Source organism: Pleuronectes platessa, chromosome 9 (genome assembly GCF_947347685.1).
Source record: "Pleuronectes platessa chromosome 9, fPlePla1.1, whole genome shotgun sequence".
NCBI lineage: Eukaryota > Metazoa > Chordata > Actinopteri > Pleuronectiformes > Pleuronectidae > Pleuronectes > Pleuronectes platessa.
This window is the reverse complement of record NC_070634.1, coordinates 26999224-27024633: the sequence shown is the minus strand read 5'-3', so window position 1 is coordinate 27024633 and position 25410 is coordinate 26999224. Positions and strand designations below refer to the sequence as shown.

The 25410-nt window shown below is 39.8% G+C and overlaps 2 protein-coding genes across 2 annotated transcripts; both read left to right on the top strand.

The window, feature by feature from the left end:
• The first annotated feature begins 873 nt into the window (after positions 1 to 873).
• LOC128448208 (phospholipase A2 inhibitor and Ly6/PLAUR domain-containing protein-like) lies at positions 874 to 5251 on the top strand. Its single transcript, XM_053430777.1, has 6 exons — positions 874 to 1007; positions 1323 to 1424; positions 1523 to 1690; positions 1815 to 1931; positions 3487 to 3657; positions 5169 to 5251. Exons 1-6 carry the CDS (start codon positions 956 to 958, stop codon positions 5249 to 5251), a joined length of 693 nt encoding a protein of 230 aa, XP_053286752.1. The 5' UTR covers positions 874 to 955.
• Positions 5252 to 13787: 8536 nt separating this feature from the next.
• Positions 13788 to 18060, top strand: LOC128448206 (urokinase plasminogen activator surface receptor). The gene is made up of 5 exons (XM_053430776.1): positions 13788 to 13940; positions 14256 to 14357; positions 14456 to 14623; positions 15997 to 16113; positions 17388 to 18060. Exons 1-5 carry the CDS (start codon positions 13889 to 13891, stop codon positions 17630 to 17632), a joined length of 684 nt encoding a protein of 227 aa, XP_053286751.1. The 5' UTR covers positions 13788 to 13888; the 3' UTR covers positions 17633 to 18060.
• The last annotated feature ends 7350 nt before the right edge of the window (positions 18061 to 25410 follow it).

The following is a 25410-nucleotide window of genomic DNA, read 5'->3' as shown; positions in this document are numbered from 1 at the left end:
TTTTTCCCGTTTGTCATGTCTTCTATGTGACAGCGCATGGGTCGGCGCAGACGTCCTTAGTGACGTCTTGGGCACGTGTGGTGGAGGCGCACATGGTGAAAATGTTTGTATGGAAGACCATTGTTGTTTTACATCATAGTGATATTGTAATTATATAGATTTGTTTATGATATCTAACAGATATTTGGATTTGATTTAAATGTTTGATTAGGCATTTTGATTTATTTGAACTAACTTGATTTAATTTGTCTTTATCAATAGGTTTTCAACCTAATCCTGATCCTAATCCTAAATCCGAATAAGACTACGGAATGTTTGTTGGTCATGTTCAGAAAGATTCATGTTCAATAAAATCAAGGAGAAGGATTTGAGCTGTCCTGCGTCCTCTGTGTAACAGTGCCATTTCAAGTTGGGCAAGCACAGTTTAAAACATCACCCAGATAACTTGACAAGAAGCGTATGTGACATGTGATCATTGTAAAAACAGCTTTTCTTTTATTTAGAGTTCTGAGAAACATGAAATCAAAACTTTTAATGACAGATTCTGCTACTCAGAGAAAGTCTGTTAAACTCTATAATTAAGCGGTATCAAATACATTAATATATTAATGATATACACATTTGGATACTTAAATGATCCTGAGGGAAATGTAGGTCTATGTTTTAGGCTTTTTGTTTTTGGTGCACTATGCTGAAGAGGTTAACAGTGACGACGTATAAATGGGTGTGTTGTCGTGTGTTGTCGTGTGTTGTCGTGTGTTTTCGTGTTTTCCTCTTTGACAAAAGAGAAACTGACAGATTGAATGATCACGCTGTAAAAATGTAAACACGCCCAATCCCTGAGATATTCAGACATGTATCAGCCATACAGGCGTTCATCACCTGTAGAGTATATAAAGTGCCTCCGTGCAGATGAGAGGTCGTATAAGGAATCTACTGAACTTACCTGTTCATCATGATGAAGCTGCTTCTTTCTCTGACTCTCATCTGGGCGCTCTCCAGCACAGGTAACTAATTACTATTTTTAATAATATATTATTATTTATCATATTGTATTATTAATATCCTTGACAATATAAGGAGGCTCTATTGATCCTCAGAGGAGAAATTCATAAGTTACAGTACAGCAGTACAAGAAACAGACTAAACAGGTAGGAAGCAGATGAAATAATTTAGAGTCATGTATGTAGTGTCTATTAATATTTAAATTACAACCCATATGTCTGAAACTCCTTTTGAACAGTGAGAAGATTTTTGAGCCTTTATGAACCACAATTTAGATCAGATCAACATATCACTGACTATTTTTCTCCACATTGCAGGTGAAGCACTTGTGTGTGAAACTTGTACGAATGTTACCTGTTCAGCCACAGTACCAGTTACATGTCCAACAGAAACGATGTGTATCACAGCTTCCATTCAAGGTAAACTTCTCTACAAGTTACTTTCCAGTGAAATACATGTACTGCAAAGTGACGTGTGCTTTCCATCACCATTAACAAACTGCACTTTGACTCTGCAGCCGTTTCATCTGGGACTCCTGGACAGCAAATCTACAAGGCCTGTGCCCCCCCCTCCCTGTGTCCAGCCACTGGCTCTTCTACATTTTCAGTTAACTTGGGTGTTTCCAGTGCACTTGCAAGTGCTACATGCTGCAACGCAGACAGCTGCAACTCCAACACTCTGCCTTGTAAGTAGATGTAGATGAGTCTTATTAATCTGCATCCTTCTCCTGAAATGTTATGTTTTTAATCCATAACACTTCCATCTTCTCTCTTCCTCTAATAAACAGTATCATTTTTTGTCTGTTTCAGTCCCTGTGGTTCCAGCAGATAACAGTCTACAGTGTCACGTTTGTAACCCCGTCACCTCTGATTGCAGCCTTCCACTACAATGTAAGGGAACAGAGGATCTCTGCTTTCAAGCCAGTGGTAAGTCTTCTTCTTATATACTGCATTTAAACGAAGATAATTTAAAACCTATTCTACTACCTTTAAGTATTTTTAACATATTCATACTAAAGAGTGAAGACTTAAGATATATTTACTCATGTACTAAACATTTAAAGCACTTTAATTAAATCTGTATCATCTGTGTTACTCTGTATTTATGATCCATAACATATATAGTATAGCGTCGCTTAAAACTGTCCGACTCTCCTTCTGTATAAATAACAGTGAACTACAAAAGAGTAACAAACAAAATATTTGAATTAATGACAAAGATGAAAAATATCCTTTATCTATCTGAAGCATATCCCCCTAAAGATAGTCGAGACTTTCAACTGATGTTTTCAGGTTTATTAGAAACTTCACTAAACAACACAGTAAGAGCTTGTGCCTCTTTGAAGGGTCTAAAACATAAAACTTTTCCTTTGTGAAATTACAGATTCATAACAGCAAGTCCATGTCTATACAGGAACTATAATTTCAAGTGAATTCATCACGCTTCCGTATAAAAGTCTCTTGCTTTGTCAACAAAATAAGTTTTTGCTCATTTTGAGAGTTTCTTTGATTCAAAAGTGACTTAAAAGAACAATTATTTGTTTTGATAATCATTGAACTAAGAAATGGGAACAGCTTTGAAAACATGAAATAAATACAGCTCAACAATGAACATTGAACAAACTCATTAATTATACTATAGTGGATCCGATCTGGATGGCGGATCATGATCTTACTGGCTGCTGCTCATAGACTATGATGCAGCAGGACTGCTTGACATGTAGTATTAAAGTTATCCTTCAAAATGTTTACCCTCATCAATGTTTCTAAAACCTTTATCTTGATGATGTTTTCCTACACCTGACATCTAATGCACTTCTGTCCGTCCTGGGAGACGGATCCCTCACATGTGTCTCTGAGGTTTCTACGTATTTTTACCTGTTAAAAGGGTTTTTAGTAGTTTGTCCTGACTCTTGCTGAGGGTTAAGGACAGAGGATGTCACACCATGTAAAAGCCCTATGAGACGAATTGTGATTTGTGAATATGGGCTATACAAATAAAATTGTATTGATGATTGATTGATTGATTAATTGAGTTTGATTTAGTTCAACATTTTGACTGACGTGAAAGTATGTTCAAATTGTGGACTTGCTTCTTTCACTGAGACGAGTAACTTAACATCAGACTGAAACACAGTGTTCTGCTGCCCTCTGCTGGTTGAAAGCTTCAGGCCTGTATCACCTCTGAAAACAACCAGTATAGTTGAAGGGTGTGGTTGGATTGGATCACACGTATTCTCTGTAGCACACGTGAGAACATATAACAGTGAAATCAGTGAAGTCACGAGGTCCTGAAGTACACGTGTACATGTCAGTAATAAGGTGCGATGCTAAATACTGCACGACTGTAACTATGGCAACGACTAATGTTAAATTAATGTCATTAAAATAAATTTCCTCATGAATTCAAGTTCCTCTTAAAGTGAAGAATTCTCTCTGAAATTATCCAACTAACAAACCTACGATTGTGTTTCATCTTTAGTGACAAATGCGGGCGGCACTTCTCCAGCTTTTGGCTGTGCATCTACAAATCTGTGTGCAGCTGCTGCCAGCCTGGGGTCACTGCCTTTCATGCAAAGTGTTGGTAGCATTACCAGTGGACCAGCCTGTTGTGGGACTAGTTTGTGTAACACTCTCACTACAACAACGACTACCACTACCCCAACTACAACCACCACTACCCCAACTACAACTACCCCAACTACAACAACCACTACACCAACGACAACAACCACTACCTCAACTACAACAACCACTACCCCAACAGCAACAACCACTACCCCAACAACAACAACCACTACCCCAACTACAACTACCATTACCCCAACTACAACTACCACTACCCCAACAGCAACAACAACACCAACTACAACAACCACTACCCCAACTACAACAACCACTACCCCAACTACAACAACCACTACCCCAACAGCAACAACAACTACACCAACTACAACAACCACTACCCCAACTACAAAACCACTACCCCAACAACAACAACCATGACCCAAATGACAACAACCTCTACCCCAACTACAACAACCAATATCCCAACTGCCCCAATAATACCAGCCACTTCCCCAACAACAACAACCACTGCCCCAACAACAACAACAAACACTACCCCAACACCAACAACCACAACCCCAACAACAACAACAACAACCACTGCCCCAACTACAGCAACCACTGTCCCAACTACAGCAACCATTCCCCCAACTACAACAACAACTACCCCAACAACCATGACCCCATCGACAACAACCACTACCCCAACGACAACAACCACGACCCCAACGACAACAACCACGACCCCAACTACAACTACCACGACCCCAACTACAACAACCACTACCCCAACGACAACAACCACGACCCCAACTACAACTGCCCCAGCTACAACAACCACTGCCCCAACTACAGCAACAACTGCCCCAACTACAGCAACCACTGTCCCAACTACAACCACTGCCCCAACTACAACAACTACTGCCCCAACAACAACAACCACTGCCCCAACAATACCAGCCCCTTCGCCAACAACATCAACCACTGCCTTAACTACAACTACAACAATCACTACCCCAACAACAGCCACTACCCCAGCTACAACAAACACTACCCCAACACCAACAACCACAACCCAAACAACAACAACAACCACTGCCCCAACTAAAGCAACAACTGCCCCAACTACAGCAACCACTGTCCCAACTACATTAACCACTGCCCCAGCTACAACCACTGCCCCAACTACAACAACTACTGCCCCAACAACAACCACTGCCCCAACAATACCAGTCACTTCCCCAACAACATCAACCACTGCCTCAACTACAACTACTACTACCCCAACAACAACAACCCCAATGACAACAACCACTATCCTAACAACAACAACCACTACCCCAACTACAACCACTACCCCGACTACAACAACCACTACCCCAACGATAACAACCACTACCCCAATAACCACAACAACACTTACCCAAACTACCACGACCCCATCGACCACAACAACTACCCCAACAATAACAACCACTACCCCAACAACCACGACCCAAATAACAGCAGCCACTGCCCCAACTGCTGCTGCCACAACCACAACTACTACTGCCACCACATCTACAACAACCTCGACACAAGCAGCTACAACTACACCAACCACTGCCAGTGATGCCTGTTGTGTCAGAATGGGAATGCTGCATCTGCTGATTGGACTCCTCATTTTCATCCTGTTTTAGAGTTCTGAACAAAAATGGATGAACCTTTGAATCCACTGGAAGGACTCTGAGAGAACCTTCTCTGGTCTTTGGTTTACTTTCTGCCATCTTTGATTGGTAGTAACACAGATTATAAAATACCTATTTAGTCAAAAGTGGATAGGGACTTTTGACAAAACTTTAAATTGACTTTTGTTCAATTTATTCATATTTATTTATTACTTTTACTTAATGTGAAACATAAATAGTTTCACGGAAACATACTCACTGGGGATTCACTCATGAAAGATTGCCGTATAAATTAACTATTTAAATTATTTAAAATATTTATTTCATGTTTCTTCATTTCCATTATTTAATATTATTTTAAACTCATATATTGATCTCGATGTGACTCAGTACAGGTTTGAGATTCTTGTATTCTTGAAAAATACTTGTGGTTATTCTTTTGTATATGACACAAATCGGGCTTTCACATTAGATTGAGGCCACAAAAGACGAAAATTGTGATAAATGTGTGTTATTACACAAAAGAAGAAAATATTGCTGCGTTATATGTTGTAATCCTTCATTAAAAAAACGAAAAAACAACGTTATTTCTACTGTCAATCTCCTTTCAGAAAAAATCATATCGGGACCAGCTTCATCAAATAACAAAGGTTAAGTTTTCCCAGCTGCTGAAGTAGAGAAACCATTTCTATTCTACATTTGGACATGAATACAGTATTTACAAACATGTCGTTAAGAATTTTAAATTGAATGTTTTATGAAACGGAAATATATGAAAATATAGCATTTGGTGTATTTATCTGTGGTTATAATTCTGGGTCAGTCATATGGATGCAGAGAGGCAAAAACAGGAAGAGCAGATTTTTAAAAATGTCATTAAACATTCGGACACTGCTACTAAATGACGACCTCACTGTAAAGGGATTCAAGAGTGATCTAAGACACAGCCTCCCTAATCTGTCACTTCTGTTTTTGTCCTGCCTTGATTAGTTTCACCTGCTTGTCCTGGGCCACCTGTGGCAAGTTTGTAATTGGTTCTCTTTGTATTCAAGTCAACTCCTAACATTCAGTTTTTGTCGAGTCGAGTCGTCTGCGTCTCTGCCTGCGTCGTCTGTGTCTGCCAGTGGTGGGAAGTAGCGAAGTAGAAATACTATGTTACTGTACTTAAAGGGGACATATTATGGAAATTCCACTTTTGTAATGCTTCTACACTTTAATTTGGGTATCTGCAGGGTTCCTACAGGTTTAACAAGTTCAATTTAAGACTTTTTAAGACCTTTTTAAGACAACTTTGAATAGAATTTAAGACCTATTTCTCGGCCATACTGCCAAAAAGTACGAAGGAAAATTACTATGACAAAAGAAATTAGTCCCAGAATTACTTGCAAAGTAAATGTATTCCCGTTCAACATAACAATGACTGAACATAACAGTACACAGAACTGTGTGTGTGCGTGTCTGTAGACCTGGCGCTGCACTGAGGCAAAGACTGTATCTCTGAACTTACAGTAGTTGGAAATCCAAACAGGCTTATTGACTAGCCTTCTAGTCAATAAGGATGCTTTGTTTGTCAAACAGCTACCAAGTATGAGTTCAATAAACGATTCTTTCACCATAGAGAAAAAAGTATGTTCCAAAAAAAACACTACATAAACCTCTATCTTCTCAGCCCTGCTGCCTAGGCCAATAATAGGAGAAACGTGAGTGGGCAATGTTATTAGTAGTTTCAGAGTTCTTTATTAGTTAACTTGCACTTCTGGGGCTGCAAGGTCAGCGCGAGTGCATTGTTATTGGTGGGTTCCTTGCTAATATGTATATACGGGTAGATAAGGATGTATATTGTTAATATGGAGGTGTGTTGTCTGCACGCACGTATCTTTCCTTTTATAGAACCACACGTAGTCCCACCCATATCCTGCCCTGCTTTTCATAGGCATATGTTGTACTTTGCTGTTGCCAAATTAAAGAACATTAAGAGAGAGAAGTCGTCTGAGCTGTGTTTCAGCAGACACAGCTGGAGCGGAGCTGGAAATCAGAACCGGCTAAAAAAGAATAAGTTCCTAATATACAGTCCTTACATCAATCCTCACCAACACACTGGGTGTTCTCCGATGTGTTCTCACCAGGGGCTGCAAAGTTAGTGATGGTTCCATGCTCATTTATTTCCATACTAATTGTTAGGGGGAAACTGATTACATTACTGCTTACTTTGCAGCACTAGGTCTTTTTTAAGACCTAGCTAAATCAAATTTAAGACTTTTAAGTCTTTTTTGGCCCTAAATTTCCTATTATTAAATTTAAGACTTTTTAAGACCCCGCGGGAACCCTGATCTGGCATGTCTACCGACCCAAAAACACTGGAAAAAGGAGCTGGCTCATTAGCTCATTAGCTTTTGTTGTGTCTTTCAAGCAGCAGAGTCTTGTCGAAGTTGATGTTTGAGGAAGAAGACCGCAGACCGAGTACTTACATGTATAATGTTTATTACAAGAAGTTTCACAGGTCAGTATGAGCTTCCAAAGACTCGGAGACATCACACAGGCAAATAGTGAAAATCTGCCTTGTCTGTGCAAGACAAGGACTTTTATAGGGGAGTTGTTTACTACAAACCTAGAGATAAAATGAGTCACCAATAGAGTCTCTGAGTAAATTTGGGAATGTGTCTACCTTAAGATTTAAGGACTTGTTGAAGAACCTCCCTTCTTTTCCTCATCCATAAGTGGTTCAAAGATAATTCAGAGGAGGAAATTAACAGAACACATCTGGAAATAGTTTTTAAAGGTCTGAGCATAAGACTTGAGACGCCTTCGAATATTAACATGTTAACACTTTTAAAGGATCAGGCACTCAAAACAGGTCACTCTGAGGAAGGCTGTTTTAGACAGGGTAAAAAGAGTTTTAAATGATCCTTGTGGTATTTTGACCAAAATATGTTACATACATTTCATTAAGACCCCAAGGAACCATATCAATTAGTGGTAATATGGGCATAATATGTCCCCTTTAAGTAGAGTTTTTCACATATCTGTACTTTACTTGAGTATTTATTTTCCTGACGACTTTTTACCTTTACTCGCTACATTTGACCACACATTTCTGTACTTTCTACTTCGTATATTATCAAAACTGTCTCGTTATTAAAAGAAATTAACGAATTGTAAATACGCGGCCTCAAATTAATTATTGTGTGGCCACGTACTAACAATGCGTGGACACGATTTACTAATAATAATAATAATAATTAATATTTCAAACGAATCACAATATAATTATTATACAAATTCTTATGCAACTTTATTAGCAGCGTCCTCCTAACATGGCACCAACAACACAACAGTGAGTAACAATGAATAAATCACAAATAAAAAACAAATATGCAACAAGGCGGTCCCATCTAGGGCTAATGGGTGACAATGACTCCCGAAGTGTGTTGTTGATGTCCAGTCTACTCCGTAATTTAGTTTTGGTTGCCGTCACAGCAGAAAACTCTGCTTCGCACAGATATAATTTCGGAAATGGCAACAGAGTTTTTAGTGCTGTTGTGGCGATCACAGGGTATTCTGCCGTGACTTTAACCCAGAACATCGGCAGAGTTGTTTTCTCGAACATACTTTTAAGGCCGCCATCATTTGCGATCTCCAGCAGCTGATCTTCTTCTTGCACGGACATGCTGGATTCACCTGGTTTGTTGACAAATACCGTCGGCTTTGTGTTTAGCGAAAAAGTCACGTGACAGAGACAAGAATCTTGACATGTGTAATAAAGCATGATACATAACGGAGAGGATACAGTCATTTTTCAAAATAAAACACCGTTCAGAATCAGACAATAAATAAAACAGAAATAATGTAAGTTGTTTATTCTTTCTGTGCGGCCCGGTACCAAATGACCCACGGCCCGGTACCGGTCCGCAGCCAGGAGTTTGGGGCCTCTGCTCTAGATAGTCCAGTTTGATCGTCTTTTCGGGGCTCCGCCAGGGCCGTGACCGACTCTGGCAGGGCTGATCCGAGGACCTCACTAAACCATCCAATGAAACATGAAGCAGTTTTAACAAAACACCACACACCTTTATTTTATTTTAAGTTTCTGTTTTGTAGTTTCTAATAATTAAGTCGGAAGCAGGAGAGGTTTTGCAGGTTATTGTTTATCCTGCTGTAATACTATTTCCACATGAGTGAATATAGGGACAATGGGTAGAATGACACTGCATCTATGAGTGGCACTTTTTCTATAAGGGGCATTTGGGGGATCAGTATCTTGCCCAAGGACACTTCGGCATTCAGATGAGGAAGACTTCCAATTCAGTCTCCAAAAGTGAAAATGATTATTTCCCAGAGCTTAGGCGTTGTTGGCGTCCTCACACAGAAAAAGTTTCCACCCAAACAAACATGTGAAGCATCTGTGGGAGAAGCTTAATTACCTACCTTAAGAAAAATATACTTTTGATTTCTAAAGGCCAGAGATATAAATAGAGAGGCTGTTCAATCAATTCAACAATAGGAGGTGTGGTAATGTTGCTAAAGAACATCAACAATACAGCACAACACACTGTAGAGAACAATATGTTTATTTTTCTGAGCAATTCCTTCACAGACACGAATTTGAGGTCAACAGCTGAATTCTTTTTTTTTAATCTGAGCCTGAACTAATTCACAGTAGCCATCTTGACCTGGAGTCATATTCAGTCTCTGTAGAACAAGACCTTGCAAATTGAAATGTCTGTTGGACCATTTCATGTCACGATGTCTCCAGGTCTAATATCCTGGAAAACAGTTCAACCAAAGTTACACTGATTCTAAAAGAGAAGAAAAACATTTTAATCGACATTAAACATAACAGAGCACTAAAATATAGTTAAAAACTTCTGACTTCACATGAACCTTTGATGGAGACTATAGTGTTAGAATTAGCTGTGGACAGGAAACCTGAGGATACAGCCATGGTCCATTATTACTCTTTGTGTTAAAACCTTTTTAAGCCATGGGGTTTTAATCTTTGTAAAACTATAAAGTCCACTTTTCCATGTCGTTTTATTTCTGGGTGACGCCTGAGCTGAGAGTGAGGACCATCCTCGACGACTTCCACGAGAGTTCAAACTAAATTTAGTCGGCTACTAAAATATTTACTGTGGAGGACCAATTTGATTATAGTCTGAAGTAAAGCTTGAAATTCATGATATAATTTCTTCTGTTGTCATTTGAATAACTAAATGAATGGTATCAAACCTAAGGCAAGTGCTAAAGATGTCTTACATCATAGATCTATATTATATTATACCATATTATACCATATTATATGATCGGCTTTAAAACTAGTCCCAGAGAGAAATTTGACAGATAAAATAACGAAAAATATTGGTGCTGTTAATCGATTAAAAAAATTAATCAAGTTAATCACGTCAACTAAAATAATACTATTTAAATGTATGGTGTTTGAATAAAGAAATGTATGACAAACTGGTTAGGGCTTTTTAACTTTATTTTACATCTCAGCCAATTAGAATATCTTAATTTACGGAGCAACAACGCCCATAAAATTCAAGTAGAAAGTACAAAAATAACTGCTTGCCTGTAAATAATTTGTAAAATGACATTTTACCCACATGAATTCTACATTGAGTAGACTTAAGGTTTAAAAAGAAAATGAATGCCATGGTGTCTTTGAAAAGATAAAGTAAACAGTCCCTTTTCAAACTCTACAATGAATAACATTACTTGATACTTGTGAACTTGTGTCAAATGACTCCAATCATGAAGTCTTCCTTTTCTTTTAACCTGCTCATCACGGGCACCTGTTTGCCACTGTAGTAAACACGCCTCTGAAATTGGGCTCTCCTCTTACTGCACAGAGGTTTAACTGATTAAAGTGCCTCATCATTAGACTGAATACAAAGTCTCATGGAGGGCCTGGCACGGCCACACGTAACACCACAACATCAATAATTTACTGCCAACTTAAATAGAAGACAAGCATATGAGAAAATGTTAACTTCATTTACAAAGTAAAGGTAAACAGCTTGTCTGTAAACTGTGAGGTAACATTTCACCCAAATAAAGTCAACATTACATTGAGTGGGCTGAAAGCTGAATTATAAACTGAATGTCATAAGTGTCTTAAAAGAAACAAATTGAACAGTCCTTTTCACACACTTAATTCAATAACAATAACTGTGTGTCAACGTGTTGTGTGTCATGACTTCAGTCAACCAATTCATCGTCTACTTTCTTTTAACCAGTTACTTAGGCAAACTAGCTTGTTGACAAAGCTGACCTCTTCTTCTGTACAATGTGGCCTGCCAAAGAAAATAGTCTCTCACATGGCACTGTTGAGGCAGGTGTGGCCAAGTACTTTTGTGCAAGATGTGCCAGCCTACCGTGTGTTGAGGTCACCTTTGAATGCAGCCTTGAAGCGCACTATGTAGGCAGGGTCAACATCTGAAATCTCCATTGTATGCAGAAGGTGGCAGAATTCAGGCAGGACCACAGAGCAGGACACATATTTGTCTTCCCCCAAGATCTCAGTAACATACCTTCAAATACACAAACAAGACAGAATTATAGAATACTTTTTCATTCATAGCCCCCATATAGTGGACAGGCCTAAAATTATTTCTAAAAGAAAATATATTGTAGAAAGTAAATGAGTTGAGACTAGAAAGATCACTTTACCGGCATGGCTCCAGCAGTGTTTCCAAATTGTCTAGCCTGTCATATTCAGCTGAGGCTAGCGTGGCCAAGTTGTGCTTCTGCTGGGCAAGTGTTGCCTTCAGTGGCTCTTTGTTGTGCTGGTTACGCTTTATCATCTCCAGTGTTGAATTCCTGTGTGTGACTACATCCTGGATGAGTGACTCTTCTGTCTGTCCATGGGAAGCTTGCTGAACTTTTAGCTCTGCTGTGTTGCAGGACTGTGTTTGAAATATCCGACAATTTTACGGCTCTTGGCTAATACACCATCAAACCCGCTGTCACGGAGAGACACTGTGATCGTCCGCTGTACAATCTGCGCTACACAAGGCATATGCTTGAATGGTAGACTCCTGGCTGCCGCTACCATATTCTGAGCACTATCTGTTCAAATAGTGATGACCCTTTCCGTTATCCACCACTCTTTAGCCAAGTCAAAAACTGTTGAGCGCATGCTTCGGCGAAATGCCTTTCCTCTGTTTTCACTACACCTAATGCAAACGAGTGCAGCTTCTAATTATCATCTATTAGATGAGCTGTTAGGCAGAGGTAGTTATGGTTGCTTACTGATGTCCAGTGGTCTCCTGTCAGTGCAATAAATTAAGCTTGTATCAGCTGCTCCACTTTTGTTGCCTTTTCACTTCCATAGAGTTCATGGACATGGACTAAAAATAGAGAGAGGGTGTGCGACAGTTCAGTAGTAGGTGTGGCAGTGTACAAGAGCATCAACAATACAGCTGTCTGAGTACCAACCCTGTCTTTATTGACTTTAATAAATAACTTTACTGACTGGTTTTATTTGTTCACCTGTCAGATAGACCAGGCAGGTCCACAGCTTGGTATGAATCCTGGGACAATGACACAGCAGCGTGTGAAATACGTCGGTGAACTGTTGCCAGCATCACGTTTGCTTTGTTGCTGCTACTTCTACCCGAATCTGTTTCTTTGTGGTTTGTCATTAAGGATGACGACTTATCACTTGTTGATCAGATGTCATAAAAGTGATGACTCACAACTAGGGATGGGTATCGTTTTGTTTTTTTCCCGATACCAGTGCTTAACCGATACTTTTTAAACGATACCGGTGCCTAAACGGTGCCTGAACGATACTTAAAAAGAAAAAACGACGATTGACGACATTTAAGAAAGGCTTTTTTTATTGCCAAATATATGAACTGTTTAAAGTAGATTATAAATATAAATAAATACAAAACACTGTTTAACTTAAAACTATGAATAATATATTAACTGTTAACAAAAGTTTACATTATACTTAAATAGATAAAAAAAAAAAAAAAAAAAAAAAAAATGCAGACGCTTTTGTAAAAAAACGTTTGCGACGTGGTCCTCGTTCCTCCCGCCCCCGGCCGATAACGTCTTCCCGCAGAGTGTGCATATCACCTTGGTTTTATTGAATGTTCGATCTTTGTTTTTTTGGAACACGATCTTCCCATCCAGAAGGGTCTCAGGTTTATCAGAATTATCCATGTTGTTTGTTGTTTGAATAGCAGCTGCCGTCTGACTGCATTAAAGCGGCGACTAGTGCAGAGGCGGCGGAATTGGAAGGTCCTTCTGCGCATGCGTTAAATGCGGAAAAAATGCAAAATATAACGCGTTATTTTTCACAGCTCTAATATAAATACTTAAATGAAACTGAGAGAAATGTAGGTCTATGTTTTATGCTTTTTGTTCTTGGTCGACAATCCCAACAGGTTTACCGTGCCAAAGTTAAAATGGGTGTGTTTAGGTATGTTGTGGTGTGTTTAGGTGTGTTGACGTGTTTTCCTCTGTGACAAGATAGATGCTGACAGTTTGAATGATCACGCTGTAAAAATGGAAACACGCCCAATCCCTGAGATATTCAGACGTGTATCAGTCATACAGGCGTTCATCACCTGTAGAGTATATAAAGTGCCTCCGTGCAGATGAGAGGTCGTATAAGGAATCTACTGAACTTACCTGTTCATCATGATGAAGCTGCTTCTTTCTCTGACTCTCATCTGGGCGCTCTCCAGCACAGGTAACTAATTACTATTTTTAATAATATATTATTATTTATTATATTGTATTATTAATATCCTTGAAAATATAAGGAGGCTCAATTGATCCTTAGAGATGAAATCCATAAGTTACAGTACAGCAGTACAAGAAACAGACTAAACAGGTAGGAAGCAGATGAAATAATTTAGAGTCATGTATGTAGTGTCTATTTATATTTAAATTACAACCCATATGTCTGAAACTCCTTTTGAACAGTGAGAAGATTTTTGAGCCTTTATGAACCACAATTTAGATCAGATCAACATATCACTGACTATTTTTCTCCACATTGCAGGTGAAGCACTTGTGTGTGAAACTTGTACGAATGTTACCTGTTCAGCCACAGTACCAGTTCCATGTCCCACAGAAACGATGTGTATCACAGCTTCCATTCAAGGTAAACTTCTCTACAAGTTACTTTCCAGTGAAATACATGTACTGCAAAGTGACGTGTGCTTTCCATCACCATTAACAAACTGCACTTTGACTCTGCAGCCGTTTCATCTGGGACTCCTGGACAGCAAATCTACAAGGCCTGTGCCCCCCCCTCCCTGTGTCCAGCCACAGGCTCTCAGACATTTTCAGTGAACTTGGGTGTTTCCAGTGCACTTGCAAGTGCTACATGCTGCAACACAGACAACTGCAACTCCAACACTCTGCCTTGTAAGTAGATGTAGATGACTCTTATTAATCTGCATCCTCCTGCTGTAGGGCTGCCACGATTAATCGACGTCTGTAAATGCGTCTAATGCATATTGAATGCGTCGACATCAATATTTTAAATCAACGCACCTTTTTTATGAATTTACCTTTTTTGATTTCTAAAACGTTGCATTAAATTATGATGTTCTTCATAGTAGGGCTGCTCGATTAATCGAAATTTTATCGTGATTACGATTATGGGGTCAAACGATCTCCAAACTACTATAATCGAGTTGAAACGAATATCTTGCATTTCTTTCGAAAGAGATGCGCATGCGCAATTCAGTCTTTCCCCCAAAGCATTCAGCGGCCCAGCTCACTGGCTCTCACTCTCAAGCAGCAGTAAAGTGAAGGAGGCGAGTTGTGTGTGTGGTGGTGATCGGCGGTGAAAAAAACAGCGCAAGTGGAAAAGCAGGGAGGGCAGCAGCAGACCATGGAGCGGCCGTGCCGCGCAGCGCTATTCTCAAGCGCGCTCCCGCCTGGCTGTTCAGACCGGTCAGACCGGACCCGCATTTCTACGCGCCGGTCAGTCGGTCATAGAGTGTTAGGGTTGCCATCATGATTTTGATATTGTCCAAAATAATCGTGATTATGATTTTTTCCATAATCGAGCAGCCCTACTTCATAGCCCCCCCCCCCCCCCCCCCCGCCACTCTCTTTTTCTCTCTGTCTATCTGCTTGTGTGCTTGTAACAGAAGGGGAATACAAAGTATGGGATGCATATATTATCATTATATCATATAAAATAATTTTTCAGTGTGTTTCCTGGCGCGATACGCTCGCGGCGAGCGAAAAAAATAGACTGTGGTATCGTTAAATGTTATTCACAACAATTGTTTTACATGTAGGTTTAGCTATGAGAAAGCCCCTATGTTGGTATGTTGTGGACCAATAGGATGAGGCAATGAATGTGGGGTGTGGGGTCAGACACGGAAGTGAGGACCCGAATGAAGATGTCAACATTAGTACACAGTCAGTCTAACGCACATTAATAAGTGAACTCAGCAGATTCGACTCCGAAACCATCGGTGCAGGGCGCGAGCCGCATCGCAGCCCATGTGACCCGAACAAAGGTTTAACAGGGGGGTGGATAGAAGGCGCCTGGCTTTCCTTGGCGCGGTGCTTCGGCAATGAAATGGAATGGTTAATTGTATTTGGAGGAAAATTAATCATTTAGATTAATCGACTAATTGGTAAAATAGTCGACAGATTAATTGATAGAAAAATAGTCGTTAGTGGCAGCTCTATTTTGCTGACATGTTCTGTTTTTAATCCATAACACTTCCATCTTCTCTCTTCCTCTAATAAAAAGTATCATTTTTTGTCTGTTTCAGTCCCTGTGGTTCCAGCAGTTAACAGTCTACAGTGTCACGTTTGTAACCCCGTCACCTCTGATTGCAACTCTTCAGTACAATGTAAGGGAACAGAGGATCGCTGCTTTCAAGCCAGTGGTAAGTCTTCTTCTTATAAACTGCATTTAAACAAAGATTACTTCAAACCTATTCTACTACCTTAAAGTATTTTTAACATATTCATACTAAAGACTAAAGAGTTAAGATATATTTACTCATGTACTAAAAATCTAAAGCACTTTAATTAAATCTGTATCATCTGTGTTACTCTCTATTTATGATCCATAAGAAAATTCCAACATTTGACAAGTTGGAACTTGTTTTGTTCATTTTGAGATTTTTTTGATTCCAAAAAGACTTAAATCAACAATTCTTTGTTTTGATAGTCATTGAACTAAGAAATTGGTAACAGCTTTGAAAACATAAGATAAATACTGCACAACAATAAACATTGAGAAAACTTATTATTGAGTTACATTTAGTTCAACATTTTGACTGACGTGGGAGTATGTTTATATTGTGGACTTGCTTCTTTCACTGAGACAAGTAACTTAAAGGGGAAATATTATGCCCATTTTACCACAAGTTGATATGGTTCCTTGGGGTCTTGATGAAATGTCTGTAACATATCTTGGTCAAAATACCACAAGGATCATTTAAATTATTCATGCTACTAGCTAAATATTCAAGGGTTATCCGAGGTTTGTAGAAACGAAGTGAAGTGCTTTGGCAAATATTGAATCTACAATGAGTGTAGGGAGGGCGGGGGCGGTGAGATGGGGGGGCGGGCCAAGGCCATGTAAGAGACTCCCATTTCGCTTTTGACGAGAGAAGCATATGGAAGCTCATTCGCAGTCACTCAAGCATGACGTTTCGGACTTAGAGGAACCATAACAAATCGCGGGAGTTGTTTTTTCCAGAGTTTTTGGGTCGGTAGACATGCCAGATACCCAAATTACGTGTAGAAGCACTACAAAAGTGGAATTTTCATAATATGTCCCCTTTAACATCAGACTGAAACACAGTGTTCTGCTGCCCTCTGCTCGTTGAAAGCTTCAGGCCTGTATCCCCTCTGAAAACAACCAGTATAGTTGAAGGGCGTGGTTGGATTGGATCACACGTATTCTCTGTTGCACACACATGAAAACATAAAACAGTGAAATCAGTGATGTCACGATGTCCTGAATTCCCCTTGTACATGTCAGTAATAAGGTACAATGTTAAAATACTGCACGACTGTAACCATGGTAAAAACTAATGTTAAACTACTGTCATCGAAATACCTTTCCTCATGTATTCAAGTTCCTCTTAAAGTGAAGAATTCTCTTTGAAATTATCCAACTAACAAACCTACAATTGTGTTTCATCTTTAGTGACAAGTGTGGCAGGCACTGCTCAAGCTTTTGGCTGTGCATCTACAAATCTGTGTGCAGCTGCTGCCAGCCTGGGGTCACTGCCTTTCATACAAGGTGTTGCTGCCAATATCAGTGGACCAGCCTGTTGTGAGACTAGTTTGTGTAACACCCTCACTACACCAACCACTGCCAGTGATGCCTGTTTTGTCAGAATGGGAATGCTGCATCTGCTGATTGGACTCCTCATTTTCATCCTATTTTAGAGTTCAGAACAAAAATGGATGAACCTTTGAATCCACTGGAAGGACTCTGAGAGAACCTTCAGAAGTCTGGTCTTTGGTTTACTTGCTGCCATCTTTGATTGGTAGTCACAGATTTTATAAAATACATATTTAGTCGACAGGGGATATGGTCTGGGTGAAGTTAAAGTGAGCTAAGTCAGCACCAATGATATAGACAGATGCACACAAAACTTTAATTTAACTTTTAATCAGTTTGTTAGCCTTAATTTAAGTGACACATAAAGAGTTTCACAGGAACATAGTCACTGGGGATTTCAATTATGATACAATTTGGGCTTTCACATTAGATTGAGTCACAAAAGATGGAAATGATGTGTGTTATTTCACAAAAGAAGAAATATGTACTGTGTTAGATGTTGTAATCATTCATTAAAACTACTAAAAAACAAGGTTGTTTCTGCAGTCAATCTCCTTTCTGATAAAATCATATCGGGACCAGCTTCATCAAATACCAAAGGTTAAGTTTTTCCAGCTGCTTTAGGAACGAAACTGTGACGTCCTGTCATTTTTGTTTGTTAATTTCTGTCTCTTTGTATTTTCTGTTTCCTGTTTTATTTTGTAGTCTCACTTTCCTTGTGTGTTGTTTCTGTCTTAACTTCCTGGCCTTGATTGTCATCCCCAATCCTCATGTGTTTCACCTGTGTTTAATTGCCCCTGCCTTCCCTCTGTGTATTTAAGCCTCTGTGTTTCCCTTTGTCCTCTGTCGGTTCGTTTGTTCTTCTACTCGTTTTTACACGTCGTCATCTATGGTTTGTTATGTCCTGCTGTCTCGCTCAGCTTCTCTTTCCTTGTTCTCCGCGCGCCTTGTCGCCAGTCCTTACTTGTTAGTGTTCATGTTTTGTTTTTGTCTTGTTTTAAGACTCCTTTTTATATTAAATACCTTTTTGTTTGTAACCTCGGCATCCTGGGTCCATCTCCATCCTCAAACCGTGACAGAAACCATAGCATTTGGTTTACTTGTATGTTGTTTTATTCTGGGTCAGTCATATATATGCAGATAGGCTAAAACAGGAAGGAATTTTAGAGGTGTGAACTTTATCACCAGTTTTGTTTTCATTTCCTTTTTAAAGACCTAACAAATTCAAGTTAATTTGTCTTGATGTGATATATTCTTTCATTTTTCAACAGTCAGTAAAAAGTAAAGGTTTTTTTCCTGTGTGTGATACAGTTGCTAAATTGATGACATTATTTGGTGCATCCCAGTGAGTGTTAAGCTAAATAATTAAATTCTCCTTTTAATAGATAAAGCATGTATCTGTAATACACAGATTTATTAATTAAAATGTGTTGTTTTGGCTTGAAATGCATGTGTAACTGACAGTTACTCAATGTGGAGTAATGTGAATATTTGACACAGGCTCCTTTAAGAGCCTTTCACAGATCACTAAAATGAATGTTCGGCAGGAGAATGAAACACATGCAGCTGATGCAGTATCTTAAAAAGACTCAGTGGGCAGGAGTTGACAAAGACAAAAGGGGGGGGGGAGAGAGAGAGAGTCATATCAAGGTTTGACACTTTTGTGAAGCACTTTGTTACTTTGTTAAGAAAAGTGCTGTACAAATAAAGATGGCTAGAAGTATTATGATGATTAGCCTATAACATGACAAAGTATTTGCACATCCACACGATATGTCAACATTTTCTTAGAGGAAGAATAAAAAAGAATCTGAAACACATTGTGAATGGACAAATACTTATAATAAAATATATTCTGGCTTATTCTTTAATGATCTTGCATGTTCTGTCTTTTGGTGGAGCCTATGATTTGATATTTAACTTGAGACGCCACCAGGTAGAAAGAATCTCACTAAATTCAGAGCACAATTCACCTTTAACTGGGAATAATACTGGCGATAGCAAACAGTTAAGCTAAATAAAGAGCTTTAAAATAATATGAGAGACATTTCTGTTTGACCTAAATCGAGGGAGATATGGTCAGTCAAAGTCACGGTGTCATGGTTAATTTGTTTGAGTTTGGTGTTTCCTGGTTTATTTTGTATTTCTGTTCTGTCTGAAATCACCCACTCTCAGAAAACCCCACAATACATTTCATATGTATATTTTACACTTAGGATAAAAACTTTGAGGTAAAAACCATTGAATGATCATCTTTAAATGTTAAGTCGACAGCAGCTGAGGTTTTGCAGGTTATTGTTTATCCTGATGTAATACTATTTCCAAATGACTGAATATCGTTAATCAACTCTTCCCCTATCTTAACCACAATAACCTTCTTTACCCTCACCAGTCTGGTTTCAAGGCCACTCAACTGAGACTGTCCTTGCTGTCCCTGAGCAGCTTCACACTGCTAGAGCTGCCTCTCTCTTCTCTGTCCTCGTCCTTCTAGACCTCGCTGCTGCATTTGACACAGTGAACCACCAGATCCTTATTTCCTCCCTTCAGGACCTGGGTGTCTCAGGCTCTGTTCTCTCCCTGCTCTCTTCCTACCTCAGTGAACGCACTTACCGGGTAACTTGGAGAGGATCTGTGTCTGAACCTTGTCCTCTCACTACTGTCCTGGGTCCCCTCCTCTTCTCCTTCAGCTCTGTCATCCACTCACATGGCTTTGTCTACCATAGCTATGCTGATGACAACCAACTAATCCTCTCTTTTCCCCGATCTGAAACACAGGTGGCAGCACGAATCTCTGCCTGTCTGACTGACATCTCCCAGTGGATGTCTGCACACCACCTGAAAATATACCTTGACAAGACTGAACTACTTTTCCTTCCAGGGAAAGACCCTCCCACCCATGACCTGACTATTAACTTTGACAACTCCGTGTTAACCCCCACTCAGACTGGTAGGAACCTGGGTGTGACACTCGACAGCCAAGTCTTCCTCACTGCTAACATTACAGTAACAACACGTTCCTGTAGATTCATGCTGTACAACATCAGGAGAATACGCCACCTTCTCACTCAGAAGGCGGCGCAGGTTCTGGTCCAAGCCCTGGTCACCTCACACCTAGAATACTGTAACTCCCTCCTGTCAGGTCTACCTGCTGCTGCCATCCGACCTCTTCAGCTCATCCAGAATGCAGCAGCTCGACTGGTCTTTAACCTAAATTCACTCACACTACACCGCTCCTCCGCTCCCTTCACTGGCTACCAGTGGCTACTAGGGATTCTTGTGTATGACGATATTTACCTCTGTGGCCGCACCATGGATTGCGGTTTGTGGATCGCGCATCGGGGGTCGCGGTGGTGGATCCAGTGTGGCGGATTCTGTGTCGTGTGGGCATTGGGTACGGGCGGTGGACCAGGACCGCGGCGCTGGCTCGTGGTGGGTCCTGGTGGGTGGCGGTGGACGGTGACTGAGGACTGGAGTGGCGTCTGGTCTGGATGGTGGATCGTGGTCCTGCTGGTTGCTGACCATGGACTGTGATTGCAGCGGGACTGCTTGGCACGTCATGTTGAGGTTGTCCTTCGGGATGTTTAACCTCATCAAATGCCGCAAAAATCTTTAATCTGGATGATGTTTTCCTACACGTGGCATCTATTGCACTTCTGTCCGTCCTGGGAGACCTAGGCTCTCTCTGAGGTTTCTATGTATTTTTACCCTGTAAAAGGGTTTTTTAAGTAGTTTTTCCTTACTACCGATTCCCGTCCCTAGTGGCTGCTGGCATCCGTTTCAAAACATTAGTACTTGCGTACCGTGCTGCAAACGGATCGGTTCCAGTCTACATCCAGGACACGGTCAAACGTTAAAACCCCAACCCGACTCCGCTCTGCTTCTGCCAATCGCCTTGTTGCTCCTTCACTGCTGAACACATCAAAAACACAACTGTTTTCTGTCCTGGCTCCTAAATGGTGGAATCAGCTCCCAATTGATATCCGGACAACAGAAAGCTTATAAATCTTCTGCCACAAACTAAAGACACACCTCTTCCAACTATAGTATAAATACAATTTAAAAACGAACAATTTAGTAGCACTTAAATGGCACTTACTTATTGCAGTTTGTAGTTTTCTTGATAATTGTTGTTCTGGGTTTGTACCCTGATGGTTGAATGCACTCGCTTTGGACAAAAGCGTCAGCTAAATGAAATGTAATGTAATGTAATGAATATAGGGACAAAGGGTAAAATGATGGTGCATCTATGGGCAGCACTTTTTCTATAAGGGGCAATTATGGGTTCAGTATCTTGCCCAACGACACTTCGGCATTCAGATGAGGAAGACTTCCACTTCAGTCTCCAAAAGTAATATTGATTATTTCCCATTGTTTAGGCGTTGTTGGCGTCCTCAGACAGAAACAGTTCTCACCCAAACAAACATGTGAAGCATCTGTGGGAGAAGCTTTATTACCTAGCTGAAGAAAAACATACTTTTGATTTCTAAAGGCCAGAGATATAAATAGAGAGGCTGTTCCATCAATTCAACAATAGGAGGTGTGGTAATGTTGCTAAAGAACATCAACAATACAGCACAACACACTATAGAGAACAACATGTTTATTTTTCTGAGCAATTTCTTCACTGACACGAATTTGAGGTCAACAGCAAAAATAGCAGCCATCTTGACCTGGAGTCATATTCAGTCTCTGTAGAACAAGACCTTTGCAAATTGAAATGTCTGTTTGACCATTTCATGTCACAATGTCTCCAGGTCTAATATCCTGGAAAACAGTTTAACCAAAGTAACACTGATTCTAAAACATGTATTAAAAATATAGTTTTAAACTTCTGACTTATCTTCACATGAACCTTTGATGGAGACTATAGTGTTAGAATTAGCTGTGGACAGGAAACCTGAGGATACAGCCATGGTCCATTATTACTCTGTGTGTTAAAACCTTCTTAAGCCATGGGGTTTAATCTTTGTAAACTATAAAGTCCACTAAAGTCGTTTTATTTCTGGGTGACGTCACAGCTGAGTGTGAGGACTATCCTCAACGACTTCTTGGGAGGTCAAAGCTAACGTTGTGCGATGTGCAGCAGTTGGGGGAAAACTGAATGAGTGAAGGTGAATCTGAGTATTCTCACTCACAAACAAGATAACATGATTTCATCCTCATTTAAATAATAAAATGTGGAAAAAAGTTCAGAGAGTTCAAAGTAAGTTTTGTTGTCTAGTAAAATATTAACTGTGGAGGACTAATTTGATTTTAGGCTGAAGTAAAGCTTGAAATTCATTATATCATTTCTTCTGTTGTCATTTGTATAACTAAATTCATGGTATCAAACCTAAGGCAAGTGCTAAGTTGACAAAAAATATATAATGTATGAGACACACCATTGGTTCCCCTGATTGCTATGTGATGTTGCGACACCAAAATAATAGTCACATATTGAAGCTCTGTGTCAGAGAGAGAGAGAGAGAGAGAGAGAGAGAGAGGTAAAAATAGAGAGAGGCTGTGCGACAGTTCAATAGTAGGTGTGGCAGTGTACCAGGGCATCAACAATACAGCTGTCTGAGTACCAACCCTTTCTTTATTGACTTTAATAAATAACTTTACTGACTTGATGTTATTTGTTCACCTGTCAGATAGACCAGGCAGGTCCACAGCTTGGTATGAATCCTGGGACAATGACACAGCAGCGTGTGAAATACGTCGATGAACTGTTGCCAGCATCACGTTTGCTTTCCTGCTGCTACTTCTACCCCAATCTGTTTTCATGTGGTTTGTCATTAATGAAGACGACTTATCACTTGTTGATCAGATGTCATAAAAGTAAAGACAACCAAACATGAGAGTAAGAGAGAGCGACAAATGAGGGACTGGAAAAGCATTGGAACTACAGTGAAAGATCTTATGTGATGTAGTTAACATGGTGTCAAAGCGACAATTACCTTTTTTTTAACCTTAAAGCAGAAGTTTTATTAAAATAAGTTACACTCTTGGACAAAAATTGTGTTATCCTTCTGTTAAAGAAAAAGAAAGACCCACAATAGTCACTAAAATAACTTGAAACAGACAAAAGTAATAATAAATTAAAAAAAATCTGAAAATTAACTAATGAAAATCAGACATTGCTTTTGAATTGTAGTTCAACAGAATCAATTCAAAAAACCTTCTGAGGCAATCACTGCAATCAAGCGATTTGTGTAACTCTCAATGAGACTTCTGCAACTGTCAACAGGTATTTTGGCCCACTCCTTGTGAGCAAACTGCTCCAACTATCTCAGGTTTGAAGGATGTCTTCTCCAGACTGCATGTTACAGCTCCTTCCATAGATGTTCAACAGGATTTAGATTAGGGCTCATAGAAAGCCACTTCAGAATAGTCCAATGTTTTGCTCTTAGTCATTCGTGGGTGTTTTTAGCTGTGTGTTTTGGGTCATTATCCTGTTGGAGGACCCATGACCTGCGACTGAGACCAAGCTTTCTGACACTGGGCAGCACATTTCGCTCCAAAATGCATTGATAGTCTCGAGATTACATTGTACCCTCCACAGATTCATGACACCCTGTGCCAGATGCAGCAAAGCAGCCCCAGAACATAACTGAGCGTCCGCCATGTTTCACAGTAGGTAGAGTGTTATTTTATTTGTATGCTTCATTTTTGCGTCTGTGAACATAGAGTTGATGTGAAAAACAATTTTGTCCACGTCTGTAGATGCTTCAGTGACTGGCTCTATGTAACTTTGGTGAGTGGTTACAATCTCCTTTGAGAAGTGTTGAACTGACTGCAGCTTCAATTGTCCTAATCATTATCTTTATAGACTTTATTGACACCTGACGACAATCTGATTTCACAGCCATGTCAGTACAGTCAACACAAAGGAAACATTTCAGCTGAGGCCGAACAGAGGCATTTTGCCCAACTCCACATGAAACATCCAAACATTTACAAACAGTTTAAATTCATCGTAACAATTTGTTTGGTGCTGCAAACGAAGCTCCTACGGAATTGGGCCCTTCTCCATTTAGGTGATCTGTACCTCCGCCCGAATGGCAGTAATGTGAAGATATGATTAAGGGGGTGGTCGGTGTCGTCTGTTGTGGTGAGTGCTAGGTGTGTGATTTTGGTTGTGGGAAGGCCGATGAATTTAGAGGCCATTGTATGATTGTTTTGTTGGTGACAGACTGTGACAGTTGGACAAACCGGTGGAACAGATCAACAGGATGGGTTGGACTATGCTTTTGTAGAGTAGATCCAGGAGGTGGGGGGGCAATGAGCAGTGCGCTGACTTTACTGATGATAAAGTCGGAGAGTTTATCTCCAATATTCATTAGAAAACCTTTAAAATATGAAGAATTCTAAACAGAGTTTGGTGGATTTTTTTCCAGCAGCAGCTGGGATCATGGGTAATATCCAGTTTTCAGTTGTGTTTCAGTCCAGTGTGAGCGACTATACAGTCAGAGCTCCACTCAACACAATGATGGACTGTGTTTTTTTGCAAATTATTTCATAGCTCGCACACAGAGCCCAAGTGTGTGTCTAGAGAATCATAGTCTGTCAAACCCACTTTCATTGTGGATGTTTTTCACTTTAAATATGTTTATTTCTTATCTCTGTTTGTAGTTAGTTGCTGATGCTGCTAATATATACATATTTTTTTTAAACTTTATTTCTCCACATTTATATAGATATATCTTGGAAAGAGAAGACTCTTATAATTTCATTGTACAATGATGACAATAAAGATCTTGAATCTAGAGTGAACTACTGGTTAATGCACAGTGTGATATTTTATTACTTTTTTATAAAATGTCTTCTATTTCTAAATAATTCTCTTTTAATTCAATAGTTCTTTACCCAATTGAATTTAACTTTGATACAAGTCGCTTTG